The sequence below is a fragment of the Bos taurus genome, chromosome 3, assembly GCF_002263795.3.
Source record: "Bos taurus isolate L1 Dominette 01449 registration number 42190680 breed Hereford chromosome 3, ARS-UCD2.0, whole genome shotgun sequence".
Lineage (NCBI taxonomy): Eukaryota > Metazoa > Chordata > Mammalia > Artiodactyla > Bovidae > Bos > Bos taurus.
In genome coordinates this window covers 32,251,699-32,269,496 of record NC_037330.1, presented here as the reverse complement: position 1 = coordinate 32,269,496, position 17,798 = coordinate 32,251,699, and the positions used below count along the sequence as shown (strand labels likewise).

The following is a 17,798-nucleotide window of genomic DNA, read 5'->3' as shown; positions in this document are numbered from 1 at the left end:
AGTTAATAAATTGGCTGTGCTGCAAAATTATAGATTTTTTTATAGGTTAATTGATGGCTTTCTATAAGATCAGAATAAAATATTAACTCCTTGCCACAGTCTATAAACCTCTGCGTTGTTGGGCTTTTCATACTCTCCTTAATCTCACTCTTTCGTATGGTTTACTACTGTCCAGCTATAGTGATCCCACAGATATGAATAAGAAAAATAAGCTGGATTTTGCCTCAGGGTCTGTTTTCCTTTCTTGGACTATTCTTCCTCTTGCTCTTGGAATGGCTGTCTCCTTTTCCTCTGAATTTAGTATGTGAAGTGAAAGTGAAGTTGTTCAGTCGTGTCCTGCTCTTTGCGACCCCATGGGCTGTAGCCTACCAGGCTCCTCTGTTCATGGGATTTTCCAGGCAAGAGTACTGGAGTGGGCTGCCATTTCCTTCTCCAGGGGATCTTCCCAGCACAGGGGTCCAACCTGGGCCTCCTGCATTGCAGACAGACACTTTACTATCTGAGCCACCAGGTATAAATGCTTCTTTTTCATGGTCTTCAACCACCTTGTCTACAATGTTCATCTTCAACTATTTTCTGACTTTACATCTTGTTTTCTTCATACTGCCCATCACAGTGTGTAAGTGTGTAATGTCACTTGCTTATTTACCTTCTTTTACTCATCTTTCCATTGGACTTGGGAACTGGGATCATGTCTATCTTGTTTACTGCACTCAGATATTGGCTGAATGCATTTGAAACTTGGAATCCATTTTCTCATAAAAACTTGTCACTGATGGCTGGGTTTCTAAGCTACCCAGCACTAGTTTTAATTTCTTACATTAATTTTTTTAGTTTTCACGTGCTGAAATTCAGAAACTCCTCTGTTTTTCCTGAGATGGTTTTCCTGGCAGTTGCCTCCTGGTCTCAGGTGTGATGGGTGGAAGGAAGAGAAGAGATGGATCTGTGGCAGTGTCAGCAACCTCTGACAAAGGGCAACATGTATCTGAATTTTTATTTGCAATCTTGTTGCTAGTAAGCGTCACAGAGATAGTGTTGCCAAATTGAAATATCCTTTTTACATGTATGTATTATATAATAACTAGGTCTAGGAAGGTTGGTCAAGATGTAGATTTTTCTTAAACAGAAACAGAAGGACAAAAATCTAGGTCAGAAGGGGAAAACACTTAAAATGAAAAGTATCCAGTTTATTATATAGTCCTGCCAAATGCTCAAACTTAAAACCATTAGGATCAGAAACTTGTAGCTGTTTATTGCCAAAAACAGGCCAGCATCCTCAATATGTCACTTTTTTTTTTTAACTATGGGAGAATGGGTCACTATAATAATAAAATATAAATTGAGTTGGCCAAACTTTTTATTCCCATTTAAGTGGAAATCTGTAAGAGCTGATTGATTATAGCTCGCCAAGTATGAAAATACATTATTCAGTTTGACTTCTGAAAATTTGGCCACTTGATAGTATGGTATTTTGGTGGTCATCGGTCTGTTATTTCATCATCCAAAATGATTTTGCAACCAGATGTTTGACATTATATAGATATTACTTTAAAACAGTTTAAATCAGTTTCTTTATGATACAATTGAGTGTGTGAAAGAATTCTTAGAAATAGTAGAAAATTAACTTTGGTTTGTCTTGGCTTGAAATTATTTTATTATTTTTATTTCAGAGCACTTGAGTTAGTTAAACTGGGCTTCTTTCGTGATTTCTGAAAGTGTAAGTCAGTTAATAACTACAGTAACTGTTCTCTAAACCAATTATTGAGATACAGGATTAACTGAGGTTTGGGATGCCACTTTAGATCATTAGTGACATTGGAATTAATTTATGGGAATAGAGAGAAGTCGTGGGCATATTTTGATACTAAGTTCATTGCTGAGTTGTCCTAGACTCTGTATCACATTCTATATTCCCATAGTGCAGCATTTCTGGGAATTTCGTACTGTGTTCTGGATAGCTTTCTGCCAGATCAAAGTACACCTGTGTTGGTCAAATGCCACTACCCTTTTAGTTCTGTTAAGATTTTTTTTTCTTTTTTAATCCTTTAATGGTTTCTCTTCCTGCTTACTAACCATGAGTTTCCTTTTCTCTTCATACTTAATCCTTTTAAGAAATTTTCTGCTTTCCAATCTTCAACTAGGCGTTAGCTTCCAAGTTAAAAAATTGAAATTTTGATATCTCACCCAAACTTCAGTCATTTGATTTTTGTCTAAAACATCTGTACATAAAAGTTGCATGTATGTCTTTCCTACTTTCATTCTGAGATCCCCTCTCATCTCATACCTCCCCAAAGCCAAAATAACTGATTTTCCTTCTAAACTCTCCTAAGTATTTCCTCTTGATTCCTCCTCGTAAGTAGAAATTACTTACAGATTTGACTGTCTTCATATTTCCATTTTTACCACCCTACTGTAGGCCCTCACCACTTCAAACCTTTGGTGTCACCATACTAATTTCTATATGTTATCAGCTTGTCATTGTTTTCTTACATTGGTTATTAACTTACATAATTATGTTATTTCTGATCCTTTCTAAGTCAGGTACAAGTACTTAATAGGTTTAAATTTAAGGTTTATAAAAAACCTTATGAGGGACAGGGAGGCCTGGCCTGCTGCAGTGCATGAGGTCACGCAGAGTCGGACATGATTGTGTGACTGAACAACAACAACATCAACAGTCATCACTCGATGCACTTATAATTGTTTTTTACTACCTCAGTTTATCAGTTCACTCTGCTAACACATAAATACTGTCCTCTTAAAGTTAATTTTTTTCATTGTTGTTTATTCCCTCATGGAATATTATCTATATCCCTTTCCACTAAAAAGGTCTGTCTTTTAATTTAAACAGAAACCCGGTTTATATGAACCTCATTTAACAGCTGTGTGAACTTGGACAAGTTAATTAGCCTCTCTGTGCCTTAGTTTAACTTTCTGTAAAAACTGGAGTAATTAATAGTATTGCCTGAAAAATCCCATGGACCGAGGAACCTGGTAGGCTGAAGTCCATAGGGTTTCGAAGAGTCAGACACGACTGAGTGACTTCACTTTCACTTTTCACTTTCATGCATTGGAGAAGGAAATGGCAACCCACTCCAGTGTTCTTGCCTGGAGAATCCCAGGGACAGCAGAGCCTGGTGGGCTGTCATCTGTGGGGTTGCACAGAGTCGGACACAACTGAAGCGACTTAGCAGCAGCAGCAGCAGCAAGTGCTCAATAAGTATTAGCTATTCACATTAAATAAAAATCTAGTTTAAGACCCATTCTATTTAAGTCATTTCTCCAATATTAAGACTGGTTTACTAGTTGTCTTTGAGTGTGTCTTGGACCTCAGTTTCTGCATATGTGAAATGATCAGGTCATTATTAGGTTTTTTCCAATTTATACTATGATAGCAGTGTGAAATTGAAAAAAAAAATCATGAGCTTTGAAGTCTGGTAAGCTATAAGGTAACAGGAAGCATATTATTATTAAAATTCTTAATATTTTTCACATAAAGATGAGGTTATATGACTTCTTTTAGCTTTATACCAGTAAGAATTAGAACTAAAAGCAGATCCCTGTTTTTCTGATCCCTGTTTAATGTGTATTATTTTTTTGCCAGTTTGATTTTTTTTAATTTACTGACATTGATATAAATAGCGGCTGACAAATATATCTTTTTTTTCCTACCCCCAGGGAAAGACCATCCACCAAAAGCTATAAAACAAGATAAAGTATTCTCCTCAAATAAAAGAAAGCCAAGATCCATGAGTGGGCATCGGTCGACAAGGAAACGATGTGGAGATTCTCACCCGGAGTCCCCTTTGGGCTTCGGGCATATGAGTACTCCCGGGTGTGTATTAAATAAGTTGTTCCAGTTACCTACACCACCACTGTCAAGACACCAACTTAAGCGTCTAGAAGAACACAGGTATCAGAGTGCCGGACGGTCCTTGCTTGAGCCTTTGATGCAGGGGTATTGGGAATGGCTCGTTGGAAGAGTTCCCTCCTGGATCGCTCCAAATCTCATCACGATCATTGGATTGTCAATAAACATCTGTACAACTGTTTTATTAGTCTTCTACTGCCCTACAGCTACAGAGCAGGTAAGAGGAATTTCTTTTATAATAGATATAAACATTTATTGCATGCCAGAAACACTGTAATTGGGATTTTTAGGTCATTTTAGCTAAAGGTAAGATAATGTGACAGCTATTTGTCAGCTGTTTTATTTTTTTTTTTTTTTTTTTTTTTTTTTTTTTTTTTTTTTTTTTTTCCCCCCTAATTTTATTTTATTTTTAAACTTTACATAATTGTATTAGTTTTGCCAAATATCAAAATGAATCCACCACAGGTATACATGTGTTCCCCATCCCGAACCCTCCTCCCTCCTCCCTCCCCATACCACCCTCTGGGCCGTCCCAGTGCACCAGCCCCAAGCATCCAGCATCATGCATCGAACCTGGACTGGCAGCTCGTTTCCTACTTGATATTTTACATGTTTCATTGCCATTCTCCCAAATCTTCCCACCCTCTCCCTCTCCCACAGAGTCCATAAGACTGTTCTATACATCAGTGTCTCTTTTGCTGTCTCGTACACCGGGTTATTGTTACCATCTTTCTAAATTCCATATATATGCGTTAGTATACTGTATTTATGTTTTTCCTTCTGGCTTACTTCACTCTGTATAATAGGCTCCAGTTTCATCCACCTCATTAGAACTGATTCAAATGTATTCTTTTTAATGGCTGAGTAATACTCCATTGTGTATATGTACCACAGCTTTCTTATCCATTCATCTGCTGATGGACATCTAGGTTGCTTCCATGTCTTGGCTATTATAAACAGTGCTGCGATGAACATTGGGGTACACGTGTCTTTTTCCCTTCTGGTTTCCTCAGTGTGTATGCCCAGCAGTGGGGTTGCTGGATCATAAGGCAGTTCTATTTCCAGTTTTTTAAGGAATCTCCACACTGTTCTCCATAGTGGCTGTACTAGTTTGCATTCCCACCAACAGTGTAAGAGGGTTCCCTTTTCTCCACACCCTCTCCAGCATTTATTATTTGTAGACTTTTGGATCGCAGCCATTCTGACTGGTGTGAAATGGTACCTCATAGTGGTTTTGATTTGCATTTCTCTGATAATGAGTGATGTGGAGCATCTTTTCATGTGTTTGTTAGCCATCTGTATGTCTTTTTTGGAGAAATGTCTATTTAGTTCTTTGGCCCATTTTTTGATTGGGTCGTTTATTTTTCTGGAGTTGAGCTGTAGGAGTTGCTTGTATATTTTTGAGATTAGTTGTTTGTCGGTTGCTTCATTTGCTATTATTTTCTCCCATTCTGAAGGCTGTCTTTTCACCTTGCTAATATTTTCCTTTGATGTGCAGAAGCTTTTAAGGTTAATTAGGTCCCATTTGTTTATTTTTGCTTTTATTTCCAATATTCTGGGAGGTGGGTCATAGAGGATCCTGCTGTGATGTATGTCGGAGAGTGTTTTGCCTATGTTCTCCTCTAGGAGTTTTATAGTTTCTGGTCTTACGTTTAGATCTTTAATCCATTTTGAGTTTATTTTTGTGTATGGTGTTAGAAAGTGGTCCAGTTTCATTCTTTTACAAGTGGTTGACCAGATTTCCCAGCACCACTTGTTAAAGAGATTGTCTTTAATCCATTGTATATTCTTGCCTCCTTTGTCGAAGATAAGGTGTCCATATGTGCGTGGATTTATCTCTGGGCTTTCTATTTTATTCCATTGATCAATATTTCTGTCTTTGTGCCAGTACCATACTGTCTTGATAACTGTGGCTTTGTAGTAGAGCCTGAAGTCAGGTAGGTTGATTCCTCCAGTTCCATTCTTCTTTCTCAAGATCGCTTTGGCTATTCGAGGTTTTTTGTATTTCCATACAAATTGTGAAATTATTTGTTCTAGCTCTGTGAAGAATACTGTTGGTAGCTTGATAGGGATTGCGTTGAATCTATAAATTGCTTTGGGTAGTATACTCATTTTCACTATATTGATTCTTCCAATCCATGAACATGGTATATTTCTCCATCTATTAGTGTCCTCTTTGATTTCTTTCACCAGTGTTTTATAGTTTTCTATATATAGGTCTTTAGTTTCTTTAGGTAGATATATTCCTAAGTATTTTATTCTTTCCGTTGCAATGGTGAATGGAATTGTTTCCTTAATTTCTCTTTCTGTTTTCTCATTATTAGTGTATAGGAATGCAAGGGATTTCTGTGTGTTGATTTTATATCCTGCAACTTTACTGTAGTCATTGATTATTTCTAGTAATTTTCTGGTGGATTCTTTAGGGTTTTCTATGTAGAGGATCATGTCATCTGCAAATAGTGAGAGTTTTACTTCTTCTTTTCCAATTTGGATTCCTTTTATTTCTTTTTCTGCTCTGATTGCTGTGGCCAAAACTTCCAAAACTATGTTGAATAGTAATGGTGAAAGTGGGCACCCTTGTCTTGTTCCTGACTTTAGAGGAAATGCTTTCAATTTTTCACCATTGAGGATAATGTTTGCTGTGGGTTTGTCATATATAGCTTTTATTATGTTGAGGTAAGTTCCTTCTATTCCTGCTTTCTGGAGAGTTTTTATCATAAATGGATGTTGAATTTTGTCAAAGGCTTTCTCTGCATCTATTGAGATAATCATATGGTTTTTATTTTTCAATTTGTTAATGTGGTGTATTACATTGATTGATTTGCGGATATTGAAGAATCCTTGCATCCCTGGGATAAAGCCCACTTGATCATGGTGTATGATCTTTTTAATGTGTTGTTGGATTCTGATTGCTAGAATTTTGTTAAGGATTTTTGCATCTATGTTCATCAGTGATATTGGCCTGTAGTTTTCTTTTTTTGTGGGATCTTTGTCAGGTTTTGGTATTAGGGTGATGGTGGCCTCATAGAATGAGTTTGGAAGTTTACCTTCCTCTGCAATTTTCTGGAAGAGTTTGAGCAGGATAGGTGTTAGCTCTTCTCTAAATTTTTGGTAGAATTCAGCTGTGAAGCCGTCTGGACCAGGGCTTTTGTTTGCTGGAAGATTTTTGATTACAGTTTCAATTTCCATGCTTGTGATGGGTCTGTTAAGATTTTCTATTTCTTCCTGGTCCAGTTTTGGAAAGTTGTACTTTTCTAAGAATTTGTCCATTTCTTCCACGTTGTCCATTTTATTGGCATATAATTGTTGATAGTAGTCTCTTATGATCCTTTGTATTTCTGTGTTGTCTGTTGTGATCTCTCCATTTTCGTTTCTAATTTTGTTGATTTGATTTTTCTCCCTTTGTTTCTTGATGAGTCTGGCTAATGGTTTGTCAATTTTATTTATCCTTTCAAAGAACCAGCTTTTGGTTTTGTTGATTTTTGCTATGGTCTCTTTTGTTTCTTTTGCATTTATTTCTGCTCTAATTTTTAAGATTTCTTTCCTTCTACTAACCCTGGGGTTCTTCATTTCTTCCTTTTCTAGTTGCTTTAGGTGTAGAGTTAGGTTATTTATTTGACTTTTTTCTTGTTTCTTGAGGTGTGCCTGTATTGCTATGAACTTTCCCCTTAGGACTGCTTTTACCGTGTCCCACAGGTTTTGGGTTGTTGTGTTTTCATTTTCATTCGTTTCTATGCAAATTTTGATTTCTTTTTTGATTTCTTCTGTGATTTGTTGGTTATTCAGCAGCGTGTTGTTCAGCCTCCATATGTTGGAATTTTTAATAGTTTTTCTCCTGTAATTGAGATCTAATCTTACTGCATTGTGGTCAGAAAAAATGCTTGGAATGATTTCTATTTTTTTGAATTTACCAAGGCTAGCTTTATGGCCCAGCATGTGATCTATCCTGGAGAAGGTTCCATGTGCGCTTGAGAAAAAGGTGAAATTCATTGTTTTGGGATGAAATGACCTATAGATATCAATTAGGTCTAACTGGTCTATTGTATCGTTTAAAGTTTGTGTTTCCTTGTTAATTTTCTGTTTAGTTGATCTATCCATAGGTGTGAGTGGGGTATTAAAGTCTCCCACTATTATTGTGTTATTGTTAATTTCTCCTTTCATACTTGTTAGCATTTGTCTTACGTATTGTGGTGCTCCCGTGTTGGGTGCATATATATTTATAATTGTTATATCTTCTTCTTGGATTGATCCTTTGATCATTATGTAGTGACCTTCTTTGTCTCTTTTCACAGCCTTTGTTTTAAAGTCTATTTTATCTGATATGAGTATTGCTACTCCTGCTTTCTTTTGGTCCCTATTTGCATGGAAAATCTTTTTCCAGCCCTTCACTTTCAGTCTGTATGTGTCCCCTGTTTTGAGGTGGGTCTCTTGTAGACAACATATGTAGGGGTCTTGTTTTTGTATCCATTCAGCCAGTCTTTGTCTTTTGGTTGGGGCATTCAACCCATTTACATTTAAGGTAATTACTGATAAGTATGGTCCCGTTGCCATTTACTTTATTGTTTTGGGTTCGAGTTTATACACCATTTTTGTGTTTCCTGTCTAGAGAATATCCTTTAGTATTTGTTGGAGAGCTGGTTTGGTGGTGCAGAATTCTCTCAGCTTTTGCTTGTCTGAAAAGCTTTTGATTTCTCCTTCATACTTGAATGAGATCCTTGCTGGGTACAATAATCTGGGCTGTAGGTTATTTTCTTTCATCATTTTAAGTATGTCTTGCCATTCCCTCCTGGCTTGAAGAGTTTCTATTGAAAGATCAGCTGTTATCCTTATGGGAATTCCCTTGTGTGTTATTTGTTGTTTTTCCCTTGCTGCTTTTAATATTTGTTCTTTGTGTTTGATCTTTGTTAATTTGATTAATATGTGTCTTGGGGTGTTTCTCCTTGGGTTTATCCTGTTTGGTACTCTCTGGGTTTCTTGGACTTGGGTGATTATTTCCTTCCCCATTTTAGGGAAGTTTTCCACTATTATCTCCTCAAGTATTTTCTCATGGTCTTTCTTTTTGTCTTCTTCTTCTGGAACCCCTATGATTCGAATGTTGTAGCGTTTAATATTGTCCTGGAGGTCTCTGAGATTGTCCTCATTTCTTTTAATTCGTTTTTCTTTTATCCTCTCTGATTCATTTATTTCTACCATTCTATCTTCTAATTCACTAATCCTGTCTTCTGCCTCTGTTATTCTACTATTTGTTGCCTCCAGAGTGTTTTTAATTTCACTTATTGCATTATTCATTATATATTGACTTTTTTTTATTTCTTCTAGGTCCTTGTTAAACCTTTCTTGCATCTTCTCAATCCTTGTCTCCAGGCTATTTATCTGTGATTCCATTTTAGTTTCAAGATTTTGGATCAATTTCACTATCATTATTCGGAATTCTTTATCAGGTAGATTCCCTATCTCTTCCTCTTTTGTTTGGTTTGGTGGGCATTTATCCTGTTCCTTTATCTGCTGAGTATTCCTCTGTCTCTTCATCTTGTTTAAATTGCTGAGTTTGGGGTGTCCTTTCTGTATTCTGGCAGTTTGTGGAGTTCTCTTTATTGTGGCGTTTCCTCACTGTGTGTGGGTTTGTACAGGTGGCTTGTCAAGGTTTCCTGGTTAGGGAAGCTTGTGTCGGTGTTCTGGTGGGTGGAGCTGTATTTCTTCTCTCTGGAGTGCAATGAAATGTCCAGTAATGAGTTATGAGATGTCTATAGTTTTGGGGTGACTTTGGGCAGCCTGTATCTTGAAGCTCAGGGCTGTGTTCCTTTGTTGCTGGAGAATTTGCTTGGTATGTCTTGCCCTGGAACTTATTGGCCCTTGTGTGGTGCTTGGTTTCAGTGTCGGTATGGAGGCATTTGAGGAGCTCCTGTCAATGAATGTTCCTTGGAGTCAGGAGTTCCCTGGAGTCAGGGTTTGGACTTAAGTCTCCTGCTTCTGATTATCGGTCTTATTTTTACAGTAGTTTCAAAACTTCTCCTTCTATACAACACCTTTGATAAAACATCTATATTAAAGATGATAAGTTTCTCTACAGTGAGGGTCACTCAGAGAGGTTCACAGGGTTACATGGAGAAGAGAAGAGGGAGGAGGGAGTTAGAGGTGACCCAAATGAGATGAGGTGAATCAATAGTGGAGAGAGTGGGCTAGCCAGTAGTCACTTCCTTATGTGCACTCCACAACTGGACCACTCAGAGATGTTCACGAGGTTATACAGAGAAGAGAAGAAGGAGGAAGGTAACAGAGGTGGCCAGAAGGATAAAAGGGGGGAATGAAAAGGAGGGAGACAGATCCAGCCAGTAATCAGTTCCCTAAGTGTTCTCCACCGTCTGGAACACACAGAAATTCACAGAGTTGGGTAGAGTAGAGAGGGGTTAGGGAGGAGACACAGGCGACCTGGTGGAGAAAAAGGAGGGTCCAAAGGGAGAGAGAGCAGTCAAGCCAGTAATCTCACTCCCTAGTGAAAAATGGGTCCTGAAGATTGGGTCCTTAAAGGTACAAAATTGGTGACAAATACATAAAAGCAAAAATTAAAAATCTAGAGTAGAGTTTGGAATTTCAAAAATACGACGTTAAAGAAAAGAAGAAGGAAAAGAAAGAGAGAAAGAACGAACAAACATAAACAAACAAGGTCGCGAAAATTATAAAGAAAGTACAGGTACACAATTGATAACTAATACCAGAAAGCGAAAATTAAAAATCTAGAGTAGAGTTTGGAATTTCAAAAATACGATGTTAAAGAAGAGAAGAAGGAAAAGAAAGAGAGAAAAAACGAACAAACAAAAACAAACAAGGTCGCGAAAATTATAAAGAAAGTACAGGTACAAAATTGATAACTAATACCAGAAAGCAAAAATTAAAAATCTAGAGTAGAGTTTGGAATTTCAAAAATACAATGTTAAAAAAAAAAAAAAAAAAAAGAAGAAGAAAAATAAAGAGAGAAAACAAACAAACAAATACGAACAATGTCACAAAAATTATAAAGAAAATACAGGTACAAAATTGATATCAAATACCAAAAAGCATAAATTAAAAATCTAGAGTAAAGTTTGGAATTTCAGATATACAATGTTATATAAAAGAAGAAGAGAAAGAAACAGAGAAGAAGAAAAAAAAAAGAAAAAAAAAGTCACAGAAATTATATAAAAAAAACTATAGGTACAAAATTGATAACATATACCAAAAAGCGAAAATTAAAAATCTAGAGTAGAGTTTGGAATTTCAAAAATACAATGTTAAAGAAAAGAAGAAAAAAACAAAAACAAACAAACAAAAAAAAAACCAAGGTCAAAAAATTATAAAATATATATATATGAAGTTTGCTGAAGAAGAAAAAAATAGGGTCTTTTTTTTTTTTTTTTTGCAAAGTAATAGGTTATAAAAGTGAAAATTAAAGGAACAATAGAGGACTTAAAATTTTTTTTTTTAAATTAAAAAAAAAAGAAAGAATGATCGTAAAAATAATAAAAATATATCTAGGACTTTTTTTTTTTTTTTTTTTTTTGGTGGGTGTTGTGGGTTCAGTTCATTTTTGGCTAGTTCCTTGGTCAGATTTATATTTCTCAAGATCTATAGGCCCCTTCCTATGTAGTCCGTAGTAACCACAGGGTTTTGATCTATTGCCTGTAGCTTCCAAGGCGTTTCCCTCTGTTATATCTTCTTCTGTTTGCTAGTCTCTTCAGTATCTGGTTTCCGCCCTGACTCAAAGGGCACAGTGGAGGACACTTTTTTTTTCTTTTTTTTTTTTTTAGGCTTACTTGTTCAGTCGCGCTGTGGGGAGGGAGGGAGGGATGCTGCAAACAAATAACACTGGCGTGGGCTCGCAGTGCCTCAGCCACCCTGGGTCTGCCCCCGCTCACGGCGCGTGTAGCCTCCCTGTCCACACTGCTCGGACTCTAGGTTGTTCCGCCAGGAACAATCCGAGGCTGGCCCTGGGCTGCATGCACCTCCCAGGTCCAAGCCGCTCAGGTTCAGGCACTCGGGTAGTCCTCAGAGGCGCAGACTCAGTTGGGCCTGCGTTTTGTGCTCTTCCCAGGTCCGAGCGCCAATTTGCTCTTCCCAGGCGAGCGCCAATGCTGCGACTTATCGCCTCCCCGCCACTCGGTTATCTGGATGTAAAACCGGCGCACCTTCTCAGGCAGATGTTGATCGTCCAGACCCCCAAGAAGTTTTAGTTAGCAAAGAAGCCCGCTTACAGTTTTATAGATAATGTCTCTCTGGGGCTGCGATTGCCCCCTTCCGGCTCTGGCTGCCTGTCATCGGAGGGGGAAGGTCTGCAGCCGGCTATCTCTGTTCAGTCCTTTGTTTCGTGCGCGGGCCTGGCGGTCTTAGGTTAGGGCTGGCTTTTCGCGTGGTAGGTATCCCACAGTCTGGTTTGCTAGCCCAAATTATTTCACTCAGATAGCGCTCAGGGTATTCAGGCCAGATTCTTACTCTCAGCGATGCAGCCCACGCCGCGCCTCCCTGCCCAGCCCCGGTTTGCTAATGGCGGATGCAGGCGTCTGCGCTGCTTCTCTGCTGGGGGAGTTACTGTAGGGCTCGCAATCTGCGAGTTTTAAATTGTTTATTTATTTTTTCTCCCTGTTATGTTGCCCTCTGTGCTTCCAAAGCTCGGCACAGATTTGGCAGTGAGAAGGTTTCCTGATGTTTGGAAACTTCTCTCTTTTTAAGATTCCCTTCCCGGGACGGAACTCCGTCCCTCCCTCTTTTGTCTCTTTTTTTTTTTGTTTTTAATATTTTTTCCTACCTCCTTTCGAAGAGTTGGGTTGCTTTTCTGGGTGCCTGATGTCCTCTGCCGGCATTCAGAAGTTGTTTTGTGGAATTTACTCGACGTTTAAATGCTCTTTTGATGAATTTGTGGGGGAGAAAGTGTTCTCCCCGTCCTACTCCTCTGCCATCTTGGCTCCTCCCCCCTGTCAGCTGTTTTAAAGTATCCTGTCGTATATACTATTAATAACTCTCATAACTACAACCTACTTTACATACACTATGCTTATGAGAGACCAGAAGCAAAGTGTGGACTCTGATGCCAGTAGATAAATTAATGTTAGTTGAGATTAACGTGAAGTATTCCTTTAAAATCAGTAAATCTCAATGCTTTACAAAAAGAATTTTATCCCCCTTTATTATGGCTAATAAAGTCTTAGCAAGGTTTAAAATGATCAGAGAGGAAAGTCTCTGGTAGGAAGATGGCACAGCTATAAATTAGTCATATTGAAAGTGTTCTCTTGATTTCCAGTGAGAGTTGTTGAATATCCCTTTTCGCTTCCTGTAAACATATCTGATAACCCTAGGTGTATCTCTGTCGTTCTGTTATTTTAACACAGCAAAAGAAAATAGAAGAAAGAAACGGTGTAATGTATTTCCTGCTCTGTATCTTGCTGTGGCTGCTGTTAAAAAAAGGAAACATGGTACTGCTGGGCATTCTCAAATACAAATGTCTTTGCTGCTCTTTCACTTTTACCTTCCCTCTACTCACTGCTTAAAACCAAAACTGAAACTCAGTGGGTAAATTGAAGTTATTTGGCTTCAAAATGTCCTTATCAAAAAGTTAACCAAGGTAGTTAGGTAGATGAAAGAGAATCAAAACATTTACTGTGCCAGAATGATCAGTACAGATAAGCCAAGAAGATAGAAGGTGATCCTCAAGTAAAGCTGTTGAAAGTGACTGTCTAAATCATAATGGCCACAATGCTCCTTGTCTTGTTTTAAATTTGAAGTAATTTTTTTCAATGTAGTCTTTTTCAGTTGATTTTTTTTTTTTGAGGTAAAATTATCACCATTTAATCCTTTATCCCTTTTTGTTTTCATTAATTCATTTGTTTCCACATATAGGTCTTAATGTAAAGTTATTGAGGGTCACAGTTATTGAGGGTCACAGTTACATATAAAACATATTTTTGTTTTTTGTCTTTTTCCAGATACTTATTTTCCCCTCGCCCTTGATTATCTTTAATTCCTCTTTTACTATACAGATACAATTCATACAGATTATATGGATATATTTCTGGTTTCTCCTCATTTTCTTAACTATCTTGCTTTACATCAATCTGGAAACAAAAAATAAACACCAATACAATTGTTTAAATATGTCTTGGGATTCTTTATCATATTTCCTTGGAGCTGTTTTTCCTGTGGATCACTTGAGGCTCTGACATCTCCTTCCAGAGGAATCTGGTCCAGATCTCACACATCCTTAGAGATACAACAGGGAAGTGGGTTGGTTCCAGATGAAACCTTCTAAGTCCTAAACTAGTTCCAGGAGAAAGATTAGGGAATGAGAGCAAGTTCAAGATTAGCTTGGCCACTAATAGTCATTTTTTGAACACCTAGACTGTACCAGGCACCATGTTCCCTGTAATACTTTTCCTCAGTCTCTTTTCTTAAGTGATTTGGAATTATTAGAGTAACCCTGGCATTAGTTAAATCTTTGGGAAACTTCCAGAATAGGAACTACGCTAATTTCAGAATGCTACTTTGAGAAATCAAGGTAGATTATGACTATAATAGTTTCCTGACTTATACATTCAGTGTATCAGACTCTTAACCCAGCTGAGACCGTACTTGCTCCTGAATGAGAAGGCTTTCTTCTTAAAACACCTCTGCGAGTTGTGAAATAATGGAAACAAAGAAGAAATAGATAAATATTAAACTGTTCTATGTATTCACAAGAAAAAAGAAAAGTCCAAAGATAAGAAGGCTTTGCTTCTCTCTCTTATATATGTAATTACCATCTTGGTGTTTTCTAGATGGTTGTTATTTAGTCACTAAGTTGAATCCAGTTCTGTTCCAGGGTAACAGATTTCCCCATTAAAATCCTAAACCGCCCCCTCCCCCAAGAAGTTCCTTGTTTTTCTAGTCCCCTAAAGCAGTAGTGTTCAATAGAATTTTCTGTGATGATGATAGTGTTCTGTGTCTGTGTGATCTGATATGGAGGCCGTAAATACTTACGGCTATTGAATATTTGAAATGTACCTAGCAGCTGAGGAACTGAATCTTTGGTTTATTTTAATGAATTTAAACTAAAATAGTCACAGATGGCTGGCTAATGGCCATTGTATAAAACAGTGCAGCTCTAGAGAATTACTGGATTCCTCTAGGAGTAAGAAGCAGTAAACCCAAGTTTAGAAGGGAGAGTTCTTAGTCACATAAGAGTAATCACTTAGTGGACTTCCCTGGTGGCTCAGTGGATAAGAATCCACCTGCCCATGCAGGGGACATGGATTTGATCCCTGGTCCGGGAAGGTTCCACATGCCTTGGAGCAACTAAGCCGGTGCGCCGCAACTGCTGAGGCCACTCTCTAGAGCCCACTGGCTGCACCCACTGAGCCTACGTGCTGCAGCTACTGCTGCGTGCACACTAGAGCCAGTAAGCCACAGCTCCTCAGTGCACATGCTACAGCTCCTGAAGCCTGTGCGCCTAGTGCCTGTGCTCCGAAATAGAGGACACTGCAATGAGAAGCCCATGCAGCACAACTAGAGAGTAGCCCCTACTCTCCACAACTAGAGAAAGCCTGTGCACAGCAATGAAGACCCAGCACAACGAAAAATAATAATGAAAATCTTAAAAAACAAATACGTTTAAAAAAAAAAGGTTAACCACTTAGTCCAGTGCTGCCATGTAAACTTGGTTACACAGTTATTCTTTTCCAGGTTTGTAACTCGAGCTTGGGGGAGGTATATACGATAATCTTTTTAGCAGCCTCAGTGTTTTAAAATATGAGACTCCAAAAAAAAAACAGAAGATCTTTACCTTTAATAACTGAGTCTAAATAGGTCTCTGGGCTTCTCAGGTAGCTCAGTGGTAAAGAATCTGCCTGTCAATGCAGGAGATGTCGGTTTGATCCCTGTGTTAGGAAGATCCCCTGAAGAAGGAATTGGCAACCCACTCCAGTATTCTTACCTGAAAATTCCCACGGACAGAGGAGCCTGGCAAGCTATAGTCCATTGGGTTGCAAGAGTTGGACATGACTGCCTGGCAAGCTATAGTCCATTGGGTTGCAAGAGTTGGACATGACTGAGCACCCACACACAAATAGATCTCTCTCAGGGAGATATCTCTTTGTAGTGCAGAATATACTGAATGTTTTTTGCAGCTCTGAGTAGTATACTTTGCAGCTCTGAGCATTTAGTACAGTTAACTTGAAAACCAATATCTGAGAAAATATCTTGTGGTTATAAAATTGTTTTCATGGCCTAGGCATAGAAAAATAGGAAAAAATGATGCAAAAAACTCTTTCACTTTCTTACAGAGAACGTACCAAATAGAAGCTCTCTTTTTTAATGCATCACATTTAAATTCAGTTTTAGTGGTTTAGTTTCTGTCTGACAAAAGAGAAATTGTTTCTTGAAAATGTGACCATAATAAGTATTTGAAAAGTAATATAAGCACTCTGTCTAATAAGTAGATCATTATTTCCGTAGTGTTGCTTCATGAAACAGTGAAAAAAATAAGTCACATGCTCAAATACATTTGGGAAATGGCAGCATGTTGTATCCTCCTTGAACATGCACAATATGCATTAGCAACCTTAAGGCCTGGAAGCAGTCCTGCAGTGGAAAAATCGGTTTAACATTGTTTAATCCAGTGTTTTCCAACTGAGTTTAACATGGAAATTTTCTTTTTGAACATCTTCAAAAATACAACTTAGGAAAAACCTTATTAGCTATTCATTAATTGATTCTTAGAGTCTAAATGTTAGGAGGAATCTTACACAAGTTACCTAATCTAATCTCGCATGGCATTTCTGTATTACCCCTGTGAAGTAGTTACCCAGCATCTGCTTGAGTATCCCTGCAAAACAGGGAATTTAATTCTCTCATAATTTTGATTGTTTTGAAAAGTTTTTCACTATGTAGCACCTGGATCTTCTCTCCCATAGCTTCCAACTTCTCTGGAGAATGAAGATAACATATCTGCAAGTAAAAATATACTCGCCAAACATAATATTAATATGTCTTGTTACTGTTTTTTAAATTTTATTTCACAGGCACCCCTGTGGGCGTATATTGCTTGTGCATGCGGCCTTTTCATTTACCAGTCTTTGGATGCTATTGATGGAAAACAGGCAAGAAGAACTAATAGTAGTTCTCCTTTGGGAGAACTTTTTGATCATGGGTGTGATTCACTATCGACAGGTATTATTGATTTTTTAATGTGAATGATTAACAATGTTAAAAGGAATATGAAAACAATGATAAGATAAATAACAGGCTTGTGATATTATAGTAGTTATCAGAAGTGATTTTATATTAAGTTTTAATATTGTCAAAAAATATAAAGCTGGTTAATACTTGTTCATTATTTGATGATATCAGGAAATTTAGAAATTAATTTCTACCTAAGTTATTTTTAACCCTAAATATTATTGTTTTGGCACCTGTTGTTTTTAAATTCTTAGGGCATAATTGTTATCATGAAAGAAATCTCAAATTATAGATGAGAGTTCAGTAATGGGAGACTAAGAAATTCATAGTCTTTGTATTTTTGTTTTTGCCTTTTTCAAGTTTTTATTAAGATATAATTCACTTACTATAAAATTCATCCTTTTAAAGTGTACAATTTAGTGACTTTTAGGGTAGTCACAAAATTATGCAACCGTTGCCATTATCTAATTCCAAAGTGAAAAGTGAAAGTCGCTCAGTCGTGTCTGAGTCTTTGCTACCCCATGGACTATACAGTCCATGGAATTCTCCAGGTCAGAATACTGGAGTGGGTAGCTGTTCCTTCTCAAGGGGATCTTCCCAACCCAGGGGTCAAACCCAGGTCTCCCAGGCGGATTCTTTACCAGCTGAGCCACCAGGAGAGCCCAAGAATACTGGAGCGGGTAGCCTGTCCCTTCTCTAGGTAATCTTCCTGACCCAGGAATTGAACTGGGGTCACCTTCATTTCAGG

At 37.8% G+C, this 17,798-nt stretch overlaps 1 protein-coding gene across 2 annotated transcripts in view; it reads left to right on the top strand.

The window, feature by feature from the left end:
- CEPT1 (choline/ethanolamine phosphotransferase 1) overlaps positions 1-17,798 on the top strand; it is a 45,071-nt gene that overhangs the window by 2,761 nt on the left and 24,512 nt on the right. For both annotated transcript variants that reach the window (XM_005204090.5, NM_001193130.1), the window contains exons 2-3: positions 3,679-4,088; positions 16,894-17,041. In XM_005204090.5, coding sequence (XP_005204147.1) covers positions 3,750-4,088; positions 16,894-17,041 — 487 coding nt within the window. In that variant the 5' untranslated portion in view covers positions 3,679-3,749. The remainder of the gene's footprint in view (positions 1-3,678; positions 4,089-16,893; positions 17,042-17,798) is intronic.